The sequence below is a fragment of the Hyposmocoma kahamanoa genome, unplaced genomic scaffold, assembly GCF_003589595.1.
Source record: "Hyposmocoma kahamanoa isolate Upper Pololo Valley unplaced genomic scaffold, ASM358959v1 78, whole genome shotgun sequence".
Classification (NCBI taxonomy): domain Eukaryota; kingdom Metazoa; phylum Arthropoda; class Insecta; order Lepidoptera; family Cosmopterigidae; genus Hyposmocoma; species Hyposmocoma kahamanoa.
In genome coordinates, this window is record NW_020653945.1 from 23,315,797 (window position 1) to 23,330,918 (window position 15,122).

Below are 15,122 nucleotides of genomic sequence, written 5' to 3' on the forward strand. Positions count from 1 at the left end.
TGGCTAAAGAAACTCATTTCGCAACGTCGTCATCGTTGTATTCTGACAATGAAGTTTCTTTCTTTTTATATGAAGCCTATGTCTGTTGCATTTATATCTGTCTGTGGCATCGTAGCTCTTAAACGGCTGAACCGATCTTGACAGTGTTTTTTTTTTATTTGGACGGACAAATGTATGTATTATTGTCTACTACTCTAAACTTTTAAATCTATATATTAGGTAATAATTGCTCCCGAAGAGGAAAAAAAGGGAAAGAAAAGAATTAGTATCAAGTATTTTAGTATTCTCAGTAAACACTTTACTCCCAATACACTCGCATGTAATTCACCAACACTATCCATACTGTTAAAGACATAATGTAAGCCAACAACTGCCCAGTGTTCATAACTGCGAGAATTAAAAATACGTACCTGTACTACTTAAAAAAAAATTAAAATGGCGGTAACATTTAAACTAAAGCAGAGAATAAAAAGTAAAGAGAATGGACACTCTCCGCCCCTCCCTGGCTATAGATACCGCACCACGTCTCGCACATTGCCTGTCACATTGACGGAACGACAACAAGGTTGCCGCCGAACCGTTTTCACGCGAAGACGGCTTTGATATTTGAATATAGTTTTCATTTATTCATTACGAAACTTGTACGTTAATATAAAACATCATTTTACGTTACTATTTATAATCGTTGTGAATTGTGCTGTGTACAGCTGTTTATCATCATTTTCCGAAACGTGGAACGAAGTAGCTAAGTAAAAAAACTTATGTCTGAGACTCATTCAGTTATTGTTTTCTTCATTTATTTACTGCAGAGTAATATATGTATGTATAAAAAATACTGATTTATTATATCAATATAATGAGGCGTCATTACTTCGTGAGCTAGTAGACAAGGGTTCTCGAATTTTCTATTTATATTGCCGATAAATATTATGTAAGTAGCGAATATAACTAATTATTAACTAAGTTGTAAGGATGGGAGCTGGTGGCGATGAGTGAAACGAGTAAAGCCTGGTATAACACTGATTCATTGAGAATAATATGAGTATACATATAGTACGTATAGATCTACACTACACCTTCCTTGGAGAGAAAAAAAATAAAATAAACATGGTTGTCTTATTTTATTTCTACTCCGATATTTTCCTCTAAATTAAACGTATAAGCCTATAAGAATATTAAAATAGTAAAAATATAAACCTATTTTAAATTACATAGTTATCATAAGATTGTACATAGTAAAATATAGGAATTGGCTCATTATTACACAATGACTTACGAGTAAATGGTTACAATTACTAAATTTACAATTATTAAAACAATTATTAAAAATACTATAAAATTGATTTCAATTAAATTAAGGTATTACATATTATATATGTTACATATTATATGGTTTGGTGCGGTTCTTATGCACGATATCTTCTTTTCCGTTTCTCATTATCTTTACATTACTACCTAAATCTTGCAAGATTAAAAATGGACCTAAAGAAACACTATCTAATTTACCTCCAGTTTTGTTTTTTAGTAACAGATACTTACCTTTCGTATACTGAACTGGATTTATTTTACAGTCGTAGGCTAGTTTTCTCTTCACCTTGCTCCCTATTAAGTTACTTCTATCATCGTTTTGTGCTACCTGGAGTCTGTATTTGAACTCGACATACATGTCGAGTTCAAATACAGACTCGACGGGTAGCTGTCGTAGTTATACATAGGGTCTATTACGCCACCTGTGAAATTATTTGGTAATATGCATGACTTACCAAATACCAGCTCATGTGTTGTGTATTTTGTTTCGCCGTGAACCGTATTATTGTGCGCAAACACCAGTAAGGAAGCCAGCTGCTCCACGATGATGGTTGTTTTTCGCAATTAAGGCGCAAATACGCGCCCATTGTCTTATGCGTATTTTCTAGGGGTCCCATCGACTCGTGGTGATACGCAGTCGATGTGAGTTGGCTAATTTTCAGTTCGCATACCTGCTTCATAGTACTTGAGATAAATTATGTGCCACGATCTGTTGCTATTTCCCGCGGTATCCCGAATCGTAGTACAAAGTTTTCCACGAATGTCCTAGATACGGTGACTGCATCTTTTGACTGTATTGAGTTTACTTCTACAAACTTAGACAGTTCGCACTGTAAAGTGAGAATGTAAACATGACCGCTTGCGTCCTTAGTTAGTGGACCCACTTTATCTAGGTATACTTTTTCGAACGCATAATTTGATATCGTAGTTATTTCTAAAGGCTGTTTAATTTTTACACAATATTTCTCTTTCTGACATTGCTCACAGTTTGACACAAATTCCCTCACATCCTTCTCAATATTCTGCCAACAATAATACTTTTTGATATTGTTTGACATTCGCCTGATGCCCGTGTTAGCGGAGAATTTTCTTTACTAAATTCTAAGCTTCAAATGTTATATATCTAATATTTAATTCCTGTTCAAAAACATCTAATTATTAAATAAAAGGGGGTATACTTTAAATAAATTTACTTTATCTACTTTATCGATTCCTAAACCTAAACTACGTGAAGCTAATTGCGATATAAAAATATAATTTATCTACTGATTGTAGGAATGTTGTAAATACAAACAAACAAAGCACAGGTCAAATCGTATTTATTGGACATATAAGCCCAGAAAGTCAATATCTATTAGTTTTAACGGTCTAAAACAAGTATAATATTCACATTAGAATAGGTACAGAAGTAAGGCATAGCAATAATTTATTACACATTTGTAAGGAAATTGCAGGGTACTAAACCCTGAATTTCGATGGAACAATGTATACACAAATTCACAAAGAAATACAATGACAATAAAAGTGAAATAGTGATTACTTAACTTACTTACTGCTCAGCAACCGGACCCAACAATAGTTTTTTGAAATACCATGAGCAAGCCCTTTTATACAGTACAAATACCACTCCTGTGGTTGGTTTATCCAATCAGGAAACGAGAATGCTTTGCAGTGTGGCGCCACTGGTGGCGCCATTGGTTTTATATCATAATTTTATTTCCATTAAAAACAGTAATGATAGGATTCCGTATATATATATCTATATAAATATCAGGACATTTAAGTAACATTTTTAAACAACATGACTTAAGCCAAACTTATGAAATGTGTATAAAAGAATGAAAACAATGATAAAATATTTATCAATAAGTTGAAATGCATTCACATGACAAGTCGTTTTTGTACTTTAATTATGAAAATTACATTTTAGACACGCTTAATATTCCTATAAATAAAGTTTATTATAATGAATATTATTTTTAGTCATTACAATTTGATAATTTACGTATAAATTTAATATTTGTCTCACACCCGCGTGGCCACTTGTGGGCAAAAGCTGAAAGTTATTCAATATGACGCGCCTGTCGTCTGCATTATCTATTCTCTGTACGCCCTTTAGTATACATATGCGTAGATCTGACCAATCTGTACTTGCCTTTATTTCACTTATGAGTCCGGTTAAAACCTCTTCATTATTTTTATTCTTTATTATGCATATCTCTTTTATGCTTAATTGCTTACATAGATTAGCTAAATCCCTCGCCAGTACGTCTCGCGTTACTGGGTGATCGAGAAAAACTATTTAAATAAATGCAGTTTTAGCTTTTTTACGTAAGTAAAATATTTTGAACAATTCGTCACTAGGTCTTTTCTCTTTAACTCATTAATTTTTCTATTATCAACTAACCTCAATTCAGTTAAATTTCTCGGTTGCTTAATTATCTCCACAACTCTCGGTTGTACGGGCCTCGAGTTTAGGGGATGACTAATTTCCGGTGAATTTAACTTTTTATTATTTTCTACATTATCTGCCATTCTTCTCGCTTGCGCTGTGGTCACACAACATTCAAAACATTTTAATTCAATTGTTTTAATTCTTTGGATGTGATACTAATTCTAGACAACGTGTCAGCGGCGGCATTCTTCGATCCTTTTATGTATTCAATTGTGAAGCTGTACTCATCTAGTTGCAACCTGAACTTTAGTAACTTACTGGAAGGGTCACGCATGCTAAATAAATATACTAAAGGTCGATGATCCGTTTGAATTTTAAATTTTCGTCCGTAAATATATATATATACATATATATATATATAATAATAATAAATAAGGTCGAAAATGTTTGACGCTCCACACTATTGCCAAAAGCTCCTTTTCTATAGTGGGGTAATTCTTTTCGGCCTTATTTAAACCTGTACTTGCGTACGCTACTGGCCTGCCATCACTGTTACATAGTACAGCCTCTATTGCGTTACGCGATGCATCCGTCTGTAGTAAAAATTCGTTTTCCTCTGTAAAATTATGGTACTGTACGACTGGTGGACTTATAAGCGCGGTTTTTAATGATTGGAATGAATGCTCACATTCATCTGTCCATTGGAACGGTACATTTTTGGAACATAATTTATTTAGAGGACAAGCTCTCTCTGCAAAATTCTTTATAAATTTTCTATAATAATTAGCGAAGGCTACGAAGCGCTTCACGTCGTCTGTACTTTGTGACCTTGGGAATTCTTCAAGTACTTTAGATTTTTCCGGATCTGGTAGTATGCCTGCTTCGGATACTAAGTGGCCTAAATAAAGAATTTCTTTTTGAAGCAATTGACATTTGGAGGGATTTAATTTTAAGTTAGTCTTTCTTAACCCAGCTAAAACATTTAGTAAGTGTTTATTATGTTCGGCCAAATTTCTACCATAAATTACCAAATCGGCTGGGTAAACAAGGCATTGCTCGTAGTTTAAACCTGACATAGCCACCGTTATCATTCGGGAAAAAGCACTGGGGCTAATCTTTAGTCTTTAACCCCATAGGTAGTCTGGTCATCTGACACTAATTTTTGCTTGTAGCAAACGCTGTGTATTGTCTGCTATTTTCATGCAGGTTTATCTGATAAAAACCCTGGTACAAGTCCAGGTGCGAAAAATAGACGGCGCCCGATAGCGAGTCCAGTATGTCTGTTATATTTGGCAGAGGGAACTTGTCATCCTGAATTTGGTTATTTAATTTCCTATAATCTATGACCACGCGCCATTTCTTCACGCCGCTATCTACTTTTTTAGGTACTAGTAACAGTGGACTAGACCACGCACTTCTACATTCTTCTATTATGCCGTCATCTAGCATACCTTGAATTTGTCTATCGATCTCGACCTTTTGTGAGTGGGGTAAAATATATGATTTTACATAAACTGGGGTACTATTAGGTTTTAATTCGATTGCCTGGTGATATAGTGATGTTGTTGACAACTTATCCCCGGGTAGATGGAAAACATCAGGAAATTTGGCGCAAATATTTTCTATGGACTTTGGTTCCTCATTTAAATAATCTAGTTTTAGCTGAGAGAGTAATTATTTAACTCTATCCGAGTTTACTTCAGTTTGAGTATATGACATATAAAATACTCATTTAATTTTGTTGTATGCAAATTGAAATAATTTAATTTAACGACTTCATTTCTAGTATTTAATAGTTTTAATGGTATTAATCCATTTACGGGACGAATTATTGTGTTCGCTAGATAAACCCCGTCACATAATTCCTGACTACTTATGACGTAGTCCCCTTTTAAATTGGTTTTAACATAATGTATTCATTCGCAGCGTGCTGGTACAGTAAGATATGTTTCCCTATTTTGTTTCGAATGTTCAATTCTCAACACAACACTTTTTTCCGTGTTTGTCTGTAATTTCATAGTATTTAATTGGAAATCTAACGTGGCTCTATGCTTTTAAAAAAATCTTGGCCCATAATTCCTTCAGTTTTACATGGTAACTTTTTGAAAATGTAGAATTTATGTTTGAAAACATCAGTGCCGTGATTCAGTTTTAGATAAACATAGCCTTCCGAAGTTACAGTTCCACCAACTCCATTGATACATAGTCGCTCTTTATGAAATGGTATTCGTCAACTATGTATTTGATCATACTTGACGACAGAGAGCGATGCCCCGGTGTCGGTTAACCACTTACATTCATATTTATTTAAAATGAATGACACTTTGTTTAAAGAATTACACGCGCAGATACAAATAGGCTCGAAAAAAATAATTGAGCGGCTCTGTGTCCGTTTTTGGTGGCTCTGTATTGTCGGGCTCTTGGGTCACGAAATGCATACTTTCATTTGAAGAAATGCGGCAATTTCCACTGTATCGACCTCGAGATGCGTTTCCGTTATAGAAATTCCTACTCTTCCTCTGGTACTTACCCTGCGGAGGTCTGTAAGATCGTGACGGTCTAGATTTAGCATAACTTTGACCTCGCTGACCTTGTGTGCTCCCCATGTGACCTCGTGTAAGGTCTTTTATTAAAATTATTTTTATATGGTGATTTTGGTTGGTACGTACCCATAATCTCTGCTACTCCCGAAGAGGTACTTGCGGCTGTTGAAATCTCTTCGTCTTGGGCGGTCTGTATAGCATCCTTTAGCGTGCTCAAATTACGAGCTGTTATAATGGTACCGACCCTTCCATTTCGCAACCCGTCGGCAAATCTTCTAATTGCATTTTTCTCATTTATTGGGCGTAGAACGTCATAATTTTTCGAGTTTCCCTCGTATTGCGAGATCGTAAGGTCCACAAACAATTCCGTTATTTCTTTACCGAAGTCGTCAATCGACTTTTCGTATTGTCTAGCCTGTTGCAATTTTGTTTGTAAGGCAGTTGCCGATTTTTGTGGCAATAGCTACCTTTTCATGTCCCTAAGAAGTTCGTCTATTGACTGGTAAGCGGATGAAAATCTCAATCTTGCCGACTGCAATAGTCTGGTTTTCAAGACAAATTGTGTCTCACTATCCTTGTCTAAAATAGAAGTGTAATATTATGTGGCAGATATTAGGTCTTTAGTGTTTTGTTCCGCATCCGTCGTTGCGGTTAAAAGGTTTAAAGCGAGCTTTAAATCGAATTTCGCCATATTTATTTTTTCTACTTCTTCACTACTTTCTTCACTTATGGTTCCTTCACGAGTTTGTAACAAGGTGTGAATGTTATGGTTTATAGCCTTAAAATCATTACTGTACCTTTGTATTAATTTTTTCTCATTCTCGTCTTTGAATTGTAGCACTTTATTAATCCTATCTATATATGTATCATATTGCGTTACTATTTCCTCAACTTTTTGTATATACTGCTGAACTCTTTCTCCTTTCCTATTCCTACAAATATTGCCGAACTGCTACCAAATCATTGCATAGTTTCTCTATACGTAGGGCACTGCGTTATTATTCTAAGGGGCACTCAATAAGTTTTGAGATGCTCGAAATTTAAAAATGGAACGCACCCGTATTTAATCTTTTTAAAAAGCAAATTTATTTAAAAATTGATCACCAAAAACAATTTAGCTAAATTTAAAAAGAAAATGACATTGTTAGTCATTTTACTACAACGCTTCCCGCGCTTTTTCTTTACAATAATGGATCTTAACCGTGAACATTTGCGTGCTATGATCTTCTATGATTTTAAATGTGGTTTAACTGAACCATTGAGTTTGGAACGTTTGCAGTCAGCATTAGAGGACTCTGCTCCTTCTCGTGCAACAGTTTTTAGGTGGTTTAAGGAATTTAAAAGAGGCAAAAGTAACCTTGAAGATGACCTTTTTTTTTTTACGGGAGGGAAATCTTTATGGATACCCCTGAGCCCAGGGAGACTCAGGGGTTATGTGGGGACTCCCTCCAGACTGGAGGGCCTACCCCACTAAAACCCCCCCGGATTTCCCTCTCGCCGGTTGAGTCGGCGCCGTGGGATCAGTGAACATTCACCACGACGCCGCCCGGCCGCCCTAGCTTACGCCAGGGCTCCCGCGCCAACGGAGGGGCGAGTCGGTTGTCCTCCGACCCGCCCCCCAGACGAGTGAGGCCGTGCAATGCAGGCTCCGGAGTCCCTGTCCAGAGCCCGCTGGTCTCACTAGGGGATCATTGTTCCGACAATTATAACAATTAGAATAAACGCCAGCATGTACCAAGAAATCATCCCGATGTGTGTTTCTACCTGGGTGCTGGTTACTGTGTTGTGGTAACCGATTTGGGATGTAATTTGTGAAATTTGTGGCTCCGGTTTAGAAGCTTGGGAGTAAAAATTAAAAATTTTAACTGATGCACACAATGTCAGTAAACGCGTATTTCATTCACTTATTGTCCGATATCATTTTTATTTAATTTGTAATATAAGTCGCGGCGCGAGCGGCAGAGCCCAAATAGGGCAGGGTCGCCATGTAAGGATGGGAGCTGGTGGCAATGAGTGAAACGAGCGAAGGCTGGTATAACACTGATTTATTGAGAATAATATGAGTATACATATAGTACGCATAGATCTACACTATAAAGTAATGATGATCAACTTGGACACACCATTTCAAATACCTTTGTTACCTTATTTATAAGTACATGTCCAAAATACAACATTTTAATTGCTTTTAATATATTTTTTGATATAAATACATCATAGACATGTGTAATTATTAGGATTCTGTATTCTATTAATAGAATCATAGATAATAGATTCGCGTTAGCATTTTCGCTATGTTGCCGCTCTGATCACGTAACGTAATAATCCAAGAAAGTGATGGGTAACCCTGCCACATCACACACATTTGCGCGTGTGCAGATAGCGCCTTGCTGTATGTAGTAGTAGTAGGTAAATAATTTTCGACCATTGTATGGAGTGTCCGGAGTGTGACAAAAGTGTACTTACGTGTTTGTTTGATGAACATCAGCTATGCAGCTGTTTTTAGATCATCAGCTTTTTTCCCAGTTAGTAGAGATCACAATCATAAAATGGGTATTTATTTTACTTCCACCTGTCCGTACAATTTGCTATATCTAAGTAAATTCGTTGACATTATAGTAATATGGTAATATTAAGAGAGTCAAGACAGTCTGCATGGCAGAATAATTGTGCCAAAGCAACGGAAATTGGTTTTTACGAGGAAGTTGACTTATAGATGGCAACTTTTGGGGTACACTGTTTGTTATCTGGGGTTCTTTTTATTAATTTTATTTGCGTAGATTCATTCATTCATGATTTCATTAACTTTATACTTCTTAATATGCTAATTTATTTGGTCTCATACTCTCTTTGTGTTGTGTACTGCCAAAATAACAAAACCAAATTTATATTCACTACTTTCACAGAAGTACTTACGTGTACTTATAAAGTTTTCCTTCAACGAGCATAAAAAAACTGATCACTAAAAATATTACTCCAACGATACTTATATACACGACGAATCTATCCCAGGTGACAATCAAGGCGTAAAGTTCCTGCGAAGATTCAAGCAGCTACTGAATCCAGCGCAAGTGTTCGAGCTGAGTGGGGCTGGACCGAGGCTGGGGCTGCGGTTGTTCAGGCATTTTGCGCCGCTGCGGGTGCTCGTCTGCTCGGGAGATGGATCTGTTGGTTGGGTCCTGCAGGAGGTCGATAAGCTTGATATGCACGTTAGTACATTAACGCAATATAATTCGCCAACAGTCATTATTTTTGCGTTGGTCAAGTTTTACGGCCATCGAGTATATAACCAGAAATAGAGACGAAATGTCATTTCATTTGTTTGAAAACTATTCTGCCATATCATTACTTGGCTAGCCCGACTTCGAAACAAGTGACGGGTGTCGTCAATAGGTGTCGTCAACTGTTTCGCTTCAAATCGACCAGTTAACTTGATTTTTTGCTATAATGGTCGAAAATTGCAAAATAACATATTTAATATTTAATTACTGATGAAATGTGATTCCATTTGTTTTGAAATTAGATATTTTGATGTTTTTCCCACACCACCGAATAGAACTGCACGGCATTGTTAAAGATATTGTCTTTATTACAATAAATACAGAATATTTTTTGGAATCAGTCAGTCAGTCAGTCAGTAGTTGGCCTGTCTATATTTCGGTGCAAACGAGAGTCGATATTTATGAGAGCTGTATCGCTAATGTGTTACCAGAAATATATGGCCCTTATTTCATCTCTATTTCTGGCTATATACTTGATGTTTACGGCGCTTATTCATAACACTTTTAAAAATTATCATTCGATTTTTGAAATATTATAAAAAATAATTTTAATGCAGTTATAAGACAGTTTAGTCACGACATCTGGCGGATCATGTCTGTACTACTTACAGTACAGCGTGCCGTATCGTATTGACATTAGTCTAGGGCCTCCATAGGTCGATTCCATCGATTGTCACGATAAATGTATCCATTCTTCCTTCACGAAATAAATAAAATAGTGTACGTTTATGTCGTAAACGTACACTATTTTATTTATTTTTTATTCATGGCACTATAACAGACATTACACTCAAACAGTGTAGAAAAAAGAACGCATAAAAATTAATACAGTACATTATATCTGTGCCCAATTATAACTGTGCTCAATGTTCAAAAGTAGATACGTTATTCACCTTACAACAATACCATACCTACCATATCATATCACCTTTTAAAGACAGGGACACCGCAGTGAAAGATATCACAATTAGCAGGCACATATATCGTTGTAATACCCACACATCCTGTGTAGAGGATTGTTTTATGATCCATTATTTTTGTAAGGTGTATACTGAATAATCGTTGATTACGTACAGTTCGAGTCGGAACTCTGAACAACATCTCTAATTAGACAGTTCATTAGCAATTGTATGCGTTGTGCGTAAATCATTCATCGATTCGTTGTTTCGATCAGTGTGAAACGACGAATCGTGAAGACAAATCGTCTCGTTTAAGGGGACCGTTACTGTCGTGGTCCATGCCACTTATGTTAGATGGCGCTATTTAATTGTTTGTTTTATTGTCTTACTTTTATGGTAAAATGGGCTGTACGTACCATGTCATTTCTCTTTTTTCTCTGGAATATGCCTGCCTGACAGCAAAGTGTTTAATTACAACTCTCGTCCAGACATACAGTAAACAATGAAGTTGCGAATAAGTGTAATTAAATCATACTTTCGTAAACTAGTCTGCAGTCTGCGAGCATGTCATGGATAAACCTACACATTCAATGAAGTTTGACAAACCCCAGGTCCTTGCAAAAGAAGTCCGTTATCTACCCAGGATGCTGCGAGAGGCCATTGAAATTAAAAAACATCCTAATTTCAACAGGGAAGATGGTTTCTCCGTACCACCAGTTTGGGATCCAGTATTTCCTCTAATGAAAAATCCCAAACAGACATAAGACTGCAGTACTAATTAATATGTTTTAGTTTATTCTAATTTCTATTAATAATTAATAATAAATTAAACCTAATAAAAATTCATTCAATAAAATAATTTGTAAAACTTAATGTAGCGTAAATTGGAATGTTTTCTTTGTAAAATTAAAAATAAGGTATTTAATTAATAACTATTATAACTATTATAACTATAGTGAAAAAATAGGGTGGTTTGCATTAATATTAGACATAACTGGTTGAAGACTGTACCACCTCAGTCAACCGTGACCATGGGACCTGTAAAGGGCCCGAAACGTCGGTTTGTTTGAAAAAACAAATATACGCGATTTAAATCCGGAAAAATAGTTTCATTTCCTATAAATCATAATTTCTTCTGCGATTTTCGAATTATCATTTTGAATTTACTTATTCCTAACTTTTCTTGAACCTTTTTTTCGAAGATCCTATTTTCAATTTTCTTTTCACTGTACAGCGTCAAGTCCAAACAGCTGTGCTACCACTGGGTACAGGCAATGACCTGGCTCGGGTACTGGGCTGGGGAGCCTCCTGTGACGATGCTGCAAACCTTCAGCTTCTGTTAGAGCGATATGAGCGGGCTTCCACCAAGATGCTTGACAGGTGAAGAGCACCTCTTGCTTTTATTTTTCGCTGATACTTCGGTTCAAAATATATTCATTTTATATGAAGAAGACTGCAGCGTAGAGTTAACTTAATATATTACCTAGTTGTTTTCTTGGTACAGGTGGTCCATCATGACATTCGAACGGTCTTTGTCAGCGCCGCCACCTCCACCCGCGCCGCCTGACATGCTTGAAGAAAATACATTGCTCAAACACCTACAAGATATTATGCAGGTCCTTATATTGTGTGCATAGAGCCTATTTTTTAACGAATATCCTTCATTTCCTCGAAGTAAATACTGTATGATGTTGAATTCTATCTTGTCAGGCCGGGGAAGTTAGCTCCGTAGCCCATGCGTCGCTTCGCGCAGGTTGTGCGCGACTTACTGCGGTGGGCGAGAAGGCCGGAGGCAGCGCTGCTAGGGCGGCCCATCGGTTACGCCGCGCTCTTTCATTGCTATTGCACGCCAGAGCTCACCTTGCACACGACCATGCTAGATGCAAGTGGGTTCATAATTTTAATGAATAAAAACACTTAATATTTGAGAAAAACAGTGGCAATATATAGTTGATTAGTAGAAGACCTATAAATAAAGACATGATTAATAGGTCTTGGGAGCCACTGGAGACAACGAGTGATAGCGAACCCGAAGCACAACCTGTTGCTGAGAAAGGCAGTATTGAAAAGACTGAAAAGGTGAGTTCATAAGTAATAACGCATAAACTCTAAGAAATCTCAGTGACTGCGGTACAGTAGACGCGGTTCGCCTCAACGGGCGTTATGTCAGCATGAAGACACGTGACAATTTGCAGGAGCAGCTGAACTGGGCAGCGCGCAGCTGCGCGCTAGCCGGTCGCGCAGACAGCGTGCGCAAGGCACTGTCCTCGCTCATCCGCACACTCACCACCATCTACCCGCAGGTACATCAACCACTAGCATACTTATTAATCAACGGCGCTTAAAATCGATCCTGAGCAGCAAATACTTCTGCTTCAATACTTTCTTTATTAATAAGCAATTAAATATGTACTTGATATTCTCTTCAGTCGAGTTTGAAGTACTGGCTTGAGAGCTGTATTCAATATTACCAAAAATTAACACTAGATTACGTTGTGCGATTTTTTATAGCCAGAACCAGGGTCATGCGACACATGCACGACCAGCGGAGCAGAGGGTGGTGCGGAAGCGATAGAAGATACGGCTCCGAGCGCAGTGGAACTTGACGCTTTGCCCGTACCACGAGCATTTGCTGATAGCCGTCGATCGTCCGCCGCCAGTGCTGTATCCGCTACTCCTTTGCAACCTGATGAGTACGTATTTATGACAAAAAAGTTTATTGTGTTTTTGTCCGACATAATTAAGTTTAGCAAATATAAATATATTTTTCAGATTTTGGAATTGACCTTTTGAAGTCAGATGTAATGATTGTTAGAACATCCTGCTATATTTCTTTAACAATATTTTTGTTGTCTCTGTAAAGTAGGCATGTTGTAAACATTATACTATACTTAATTAAAAGTTAACTTTATGGCAAATACTTTTCTTTACAGCATTCCAGACATAGATGAAGACATAGTCAAATTAATAAGCTCGAATCCATCGGAACAAAATAATTTAGAAGTAGATTTGAAGATGGAACGTAAAGGCAGTTCCGCTTCGCCGCAGGACCGACTCTCGCTTTCCAATCTCTCTTCCTGTGATACCAGCTCTTGCCGAAACCTCTTCAGGCCTGATATGGAGCGCGGCACTAATAATAGTAGTAGTCTTACCATACCTAACCTAGTTGTTTCGGACGATAGCGATAAGCGAGATTCGATAATACAGGGAGATACTTATGAATCGGACCAATTGACTATAATAGACATCGACAAACCGTATACAGACGACGTTCACTTCGAATTAAGTGCACGAGTCTCGCCGGTTAGCGGAGAATGCACGCCCGAAAGGAAACTTTCTAGTGTAGATTTGGAGATAGACGCTACTAGTTCAGAAGGGTCCAACATTAGCGATGATTTTAGTTTAATTTCGGAAATTATTGACGTGAAGCCTGGAGACGGTGATGATGAAGGACGAATCACGCACATTGACTCGCCTGAAGTGTCTGAGGCAACATTCATGAATTCGGAAACTTTACATGGAGAATCTATCATGGATGACATTAGTTCAATGCTGGGACAAGACGCCCTATTGGCTATGATGGGCAAAAATGGAGAAAACGAAACTTATACTGATGACACCACATTGTTCACGTCCGACACAGTTTCAGACATAGCCATGGATAGTAGAAACCCTAGCCTTGAAAAAAATGCTGAAGCAAAATTTAAGTACATTTCAAAAGGAAAACACCCAAAGGATGAAGAAATCGAAAAATTTGGTTTTGAAAATAGAGTATTTTACATAGAAAATGCAAAGAAACCTGAAGAACAAATCAAATATTGTAGCCTAGCGCATTTTGAAGAAGGCAATGATATAGCCAGAAAATCATTTCGGAAACAACTACGAAAGAGTTTAAAAAATCGAGTAGGTGAGGACACGAGTATTAAACATTTGTTGCCAAAAACGGCTGAAGAACAATATAGAGGCGATTTCTCAAGACCTCCCAGTCGAGGGTCACCAAAGAATTTTCAAGAATCTCCAAAACGAATATTCCAAAAAGATGATGTAAACAATTCGGACAAACCTGAGGCTAGAGACACATCATTTCCTCAAGTGTGTGTTGTGGTACAACCACCTTCACCTTCACACAGTGAAGACAAAAAAAGCATAAAAACTTGTGCTAGCCGCATGGCTTCAGTACTTAGTGACCTTTTTGACCACGGAACAGATACACTGAGCATAAATTCACCAGAACCGAATCTTACTAGAGAGAGGAGACAATCAGATAATCCAAAACTGCTAGGATCTGATCCTGAATATGGAAAATTTCTAAGCTGTTCTCCTGCGGCAACTAGGAGAATATCATGTGGAAGTCTTTTCAAACCCGGTGAACCTGACAAGTATGTTCAAATATCATAAAATTTATGAAAAGTAATTACAATGAGTGCTAAAATTTATTTTAAACATTATATTTTTATGTACAACAAAATACAATTTTGCGAAAAATATAATATGATATAACATTGGAAGTGAATCCATTTTTTCTGATAAAAATCGCATATGTTTGTTTATTTTTTCTATCAAACCAACGATTTGACCTCTTTACACGCCCCATGGTCACGGCTGAGTCAGTAGCTGTTAGTTCATTTCCAATGATATAAACACCTACGCAAAATTCTAAACGTAAAATAAAATTGGATATTTCTTAGGTATAAGT

General features: G+C 37.0%; 1 protein-coding gene across 1 annotated transcript in view; it reads left to right on the forward strand.

The window, feature by feature from the left end:
- Window positions 1–15,122, forward strand: part of LOC113232753 (diacylglycerol kinase eta) — a 64,454-nt gene that overhangs the window by 45,587 nt on the left and 3,745 nt on the right. The window contains exons 5-12 of the mRNA XM_026467530.1: window positions 9,259–9,455; window positions 11,661–11,806; window positions 11,931–12,042; window positions 12,137–12,312; window positions 12,418–12,505; window positions 12,622–12,729; window positions 12,938–13,119; window positions 13,360–14,805. Coding sequence (XP_026323315.1) covers window positions 9,259–9,455; window positions 11,661–11,806; window positions 11,931–12,042; window positions 12,137–12,312; window positions 12,418–12,505; window positions 12,622–12,729; window positions 12,938–13,119; window positions 13,360–14,805 — 2,455 coding nt within the window. The remainder of the gene's footprint in view (window positions 1–9,258; window positions 9,456–11,660; window positions 11,807–11,930; window positions 12,043–12,136; window positions 12,313–12,417; window positions 12,506–12,621; window positions 12,730–12,937; window positions 13,120–13,359; window positions 14,806–15,122) is intronic.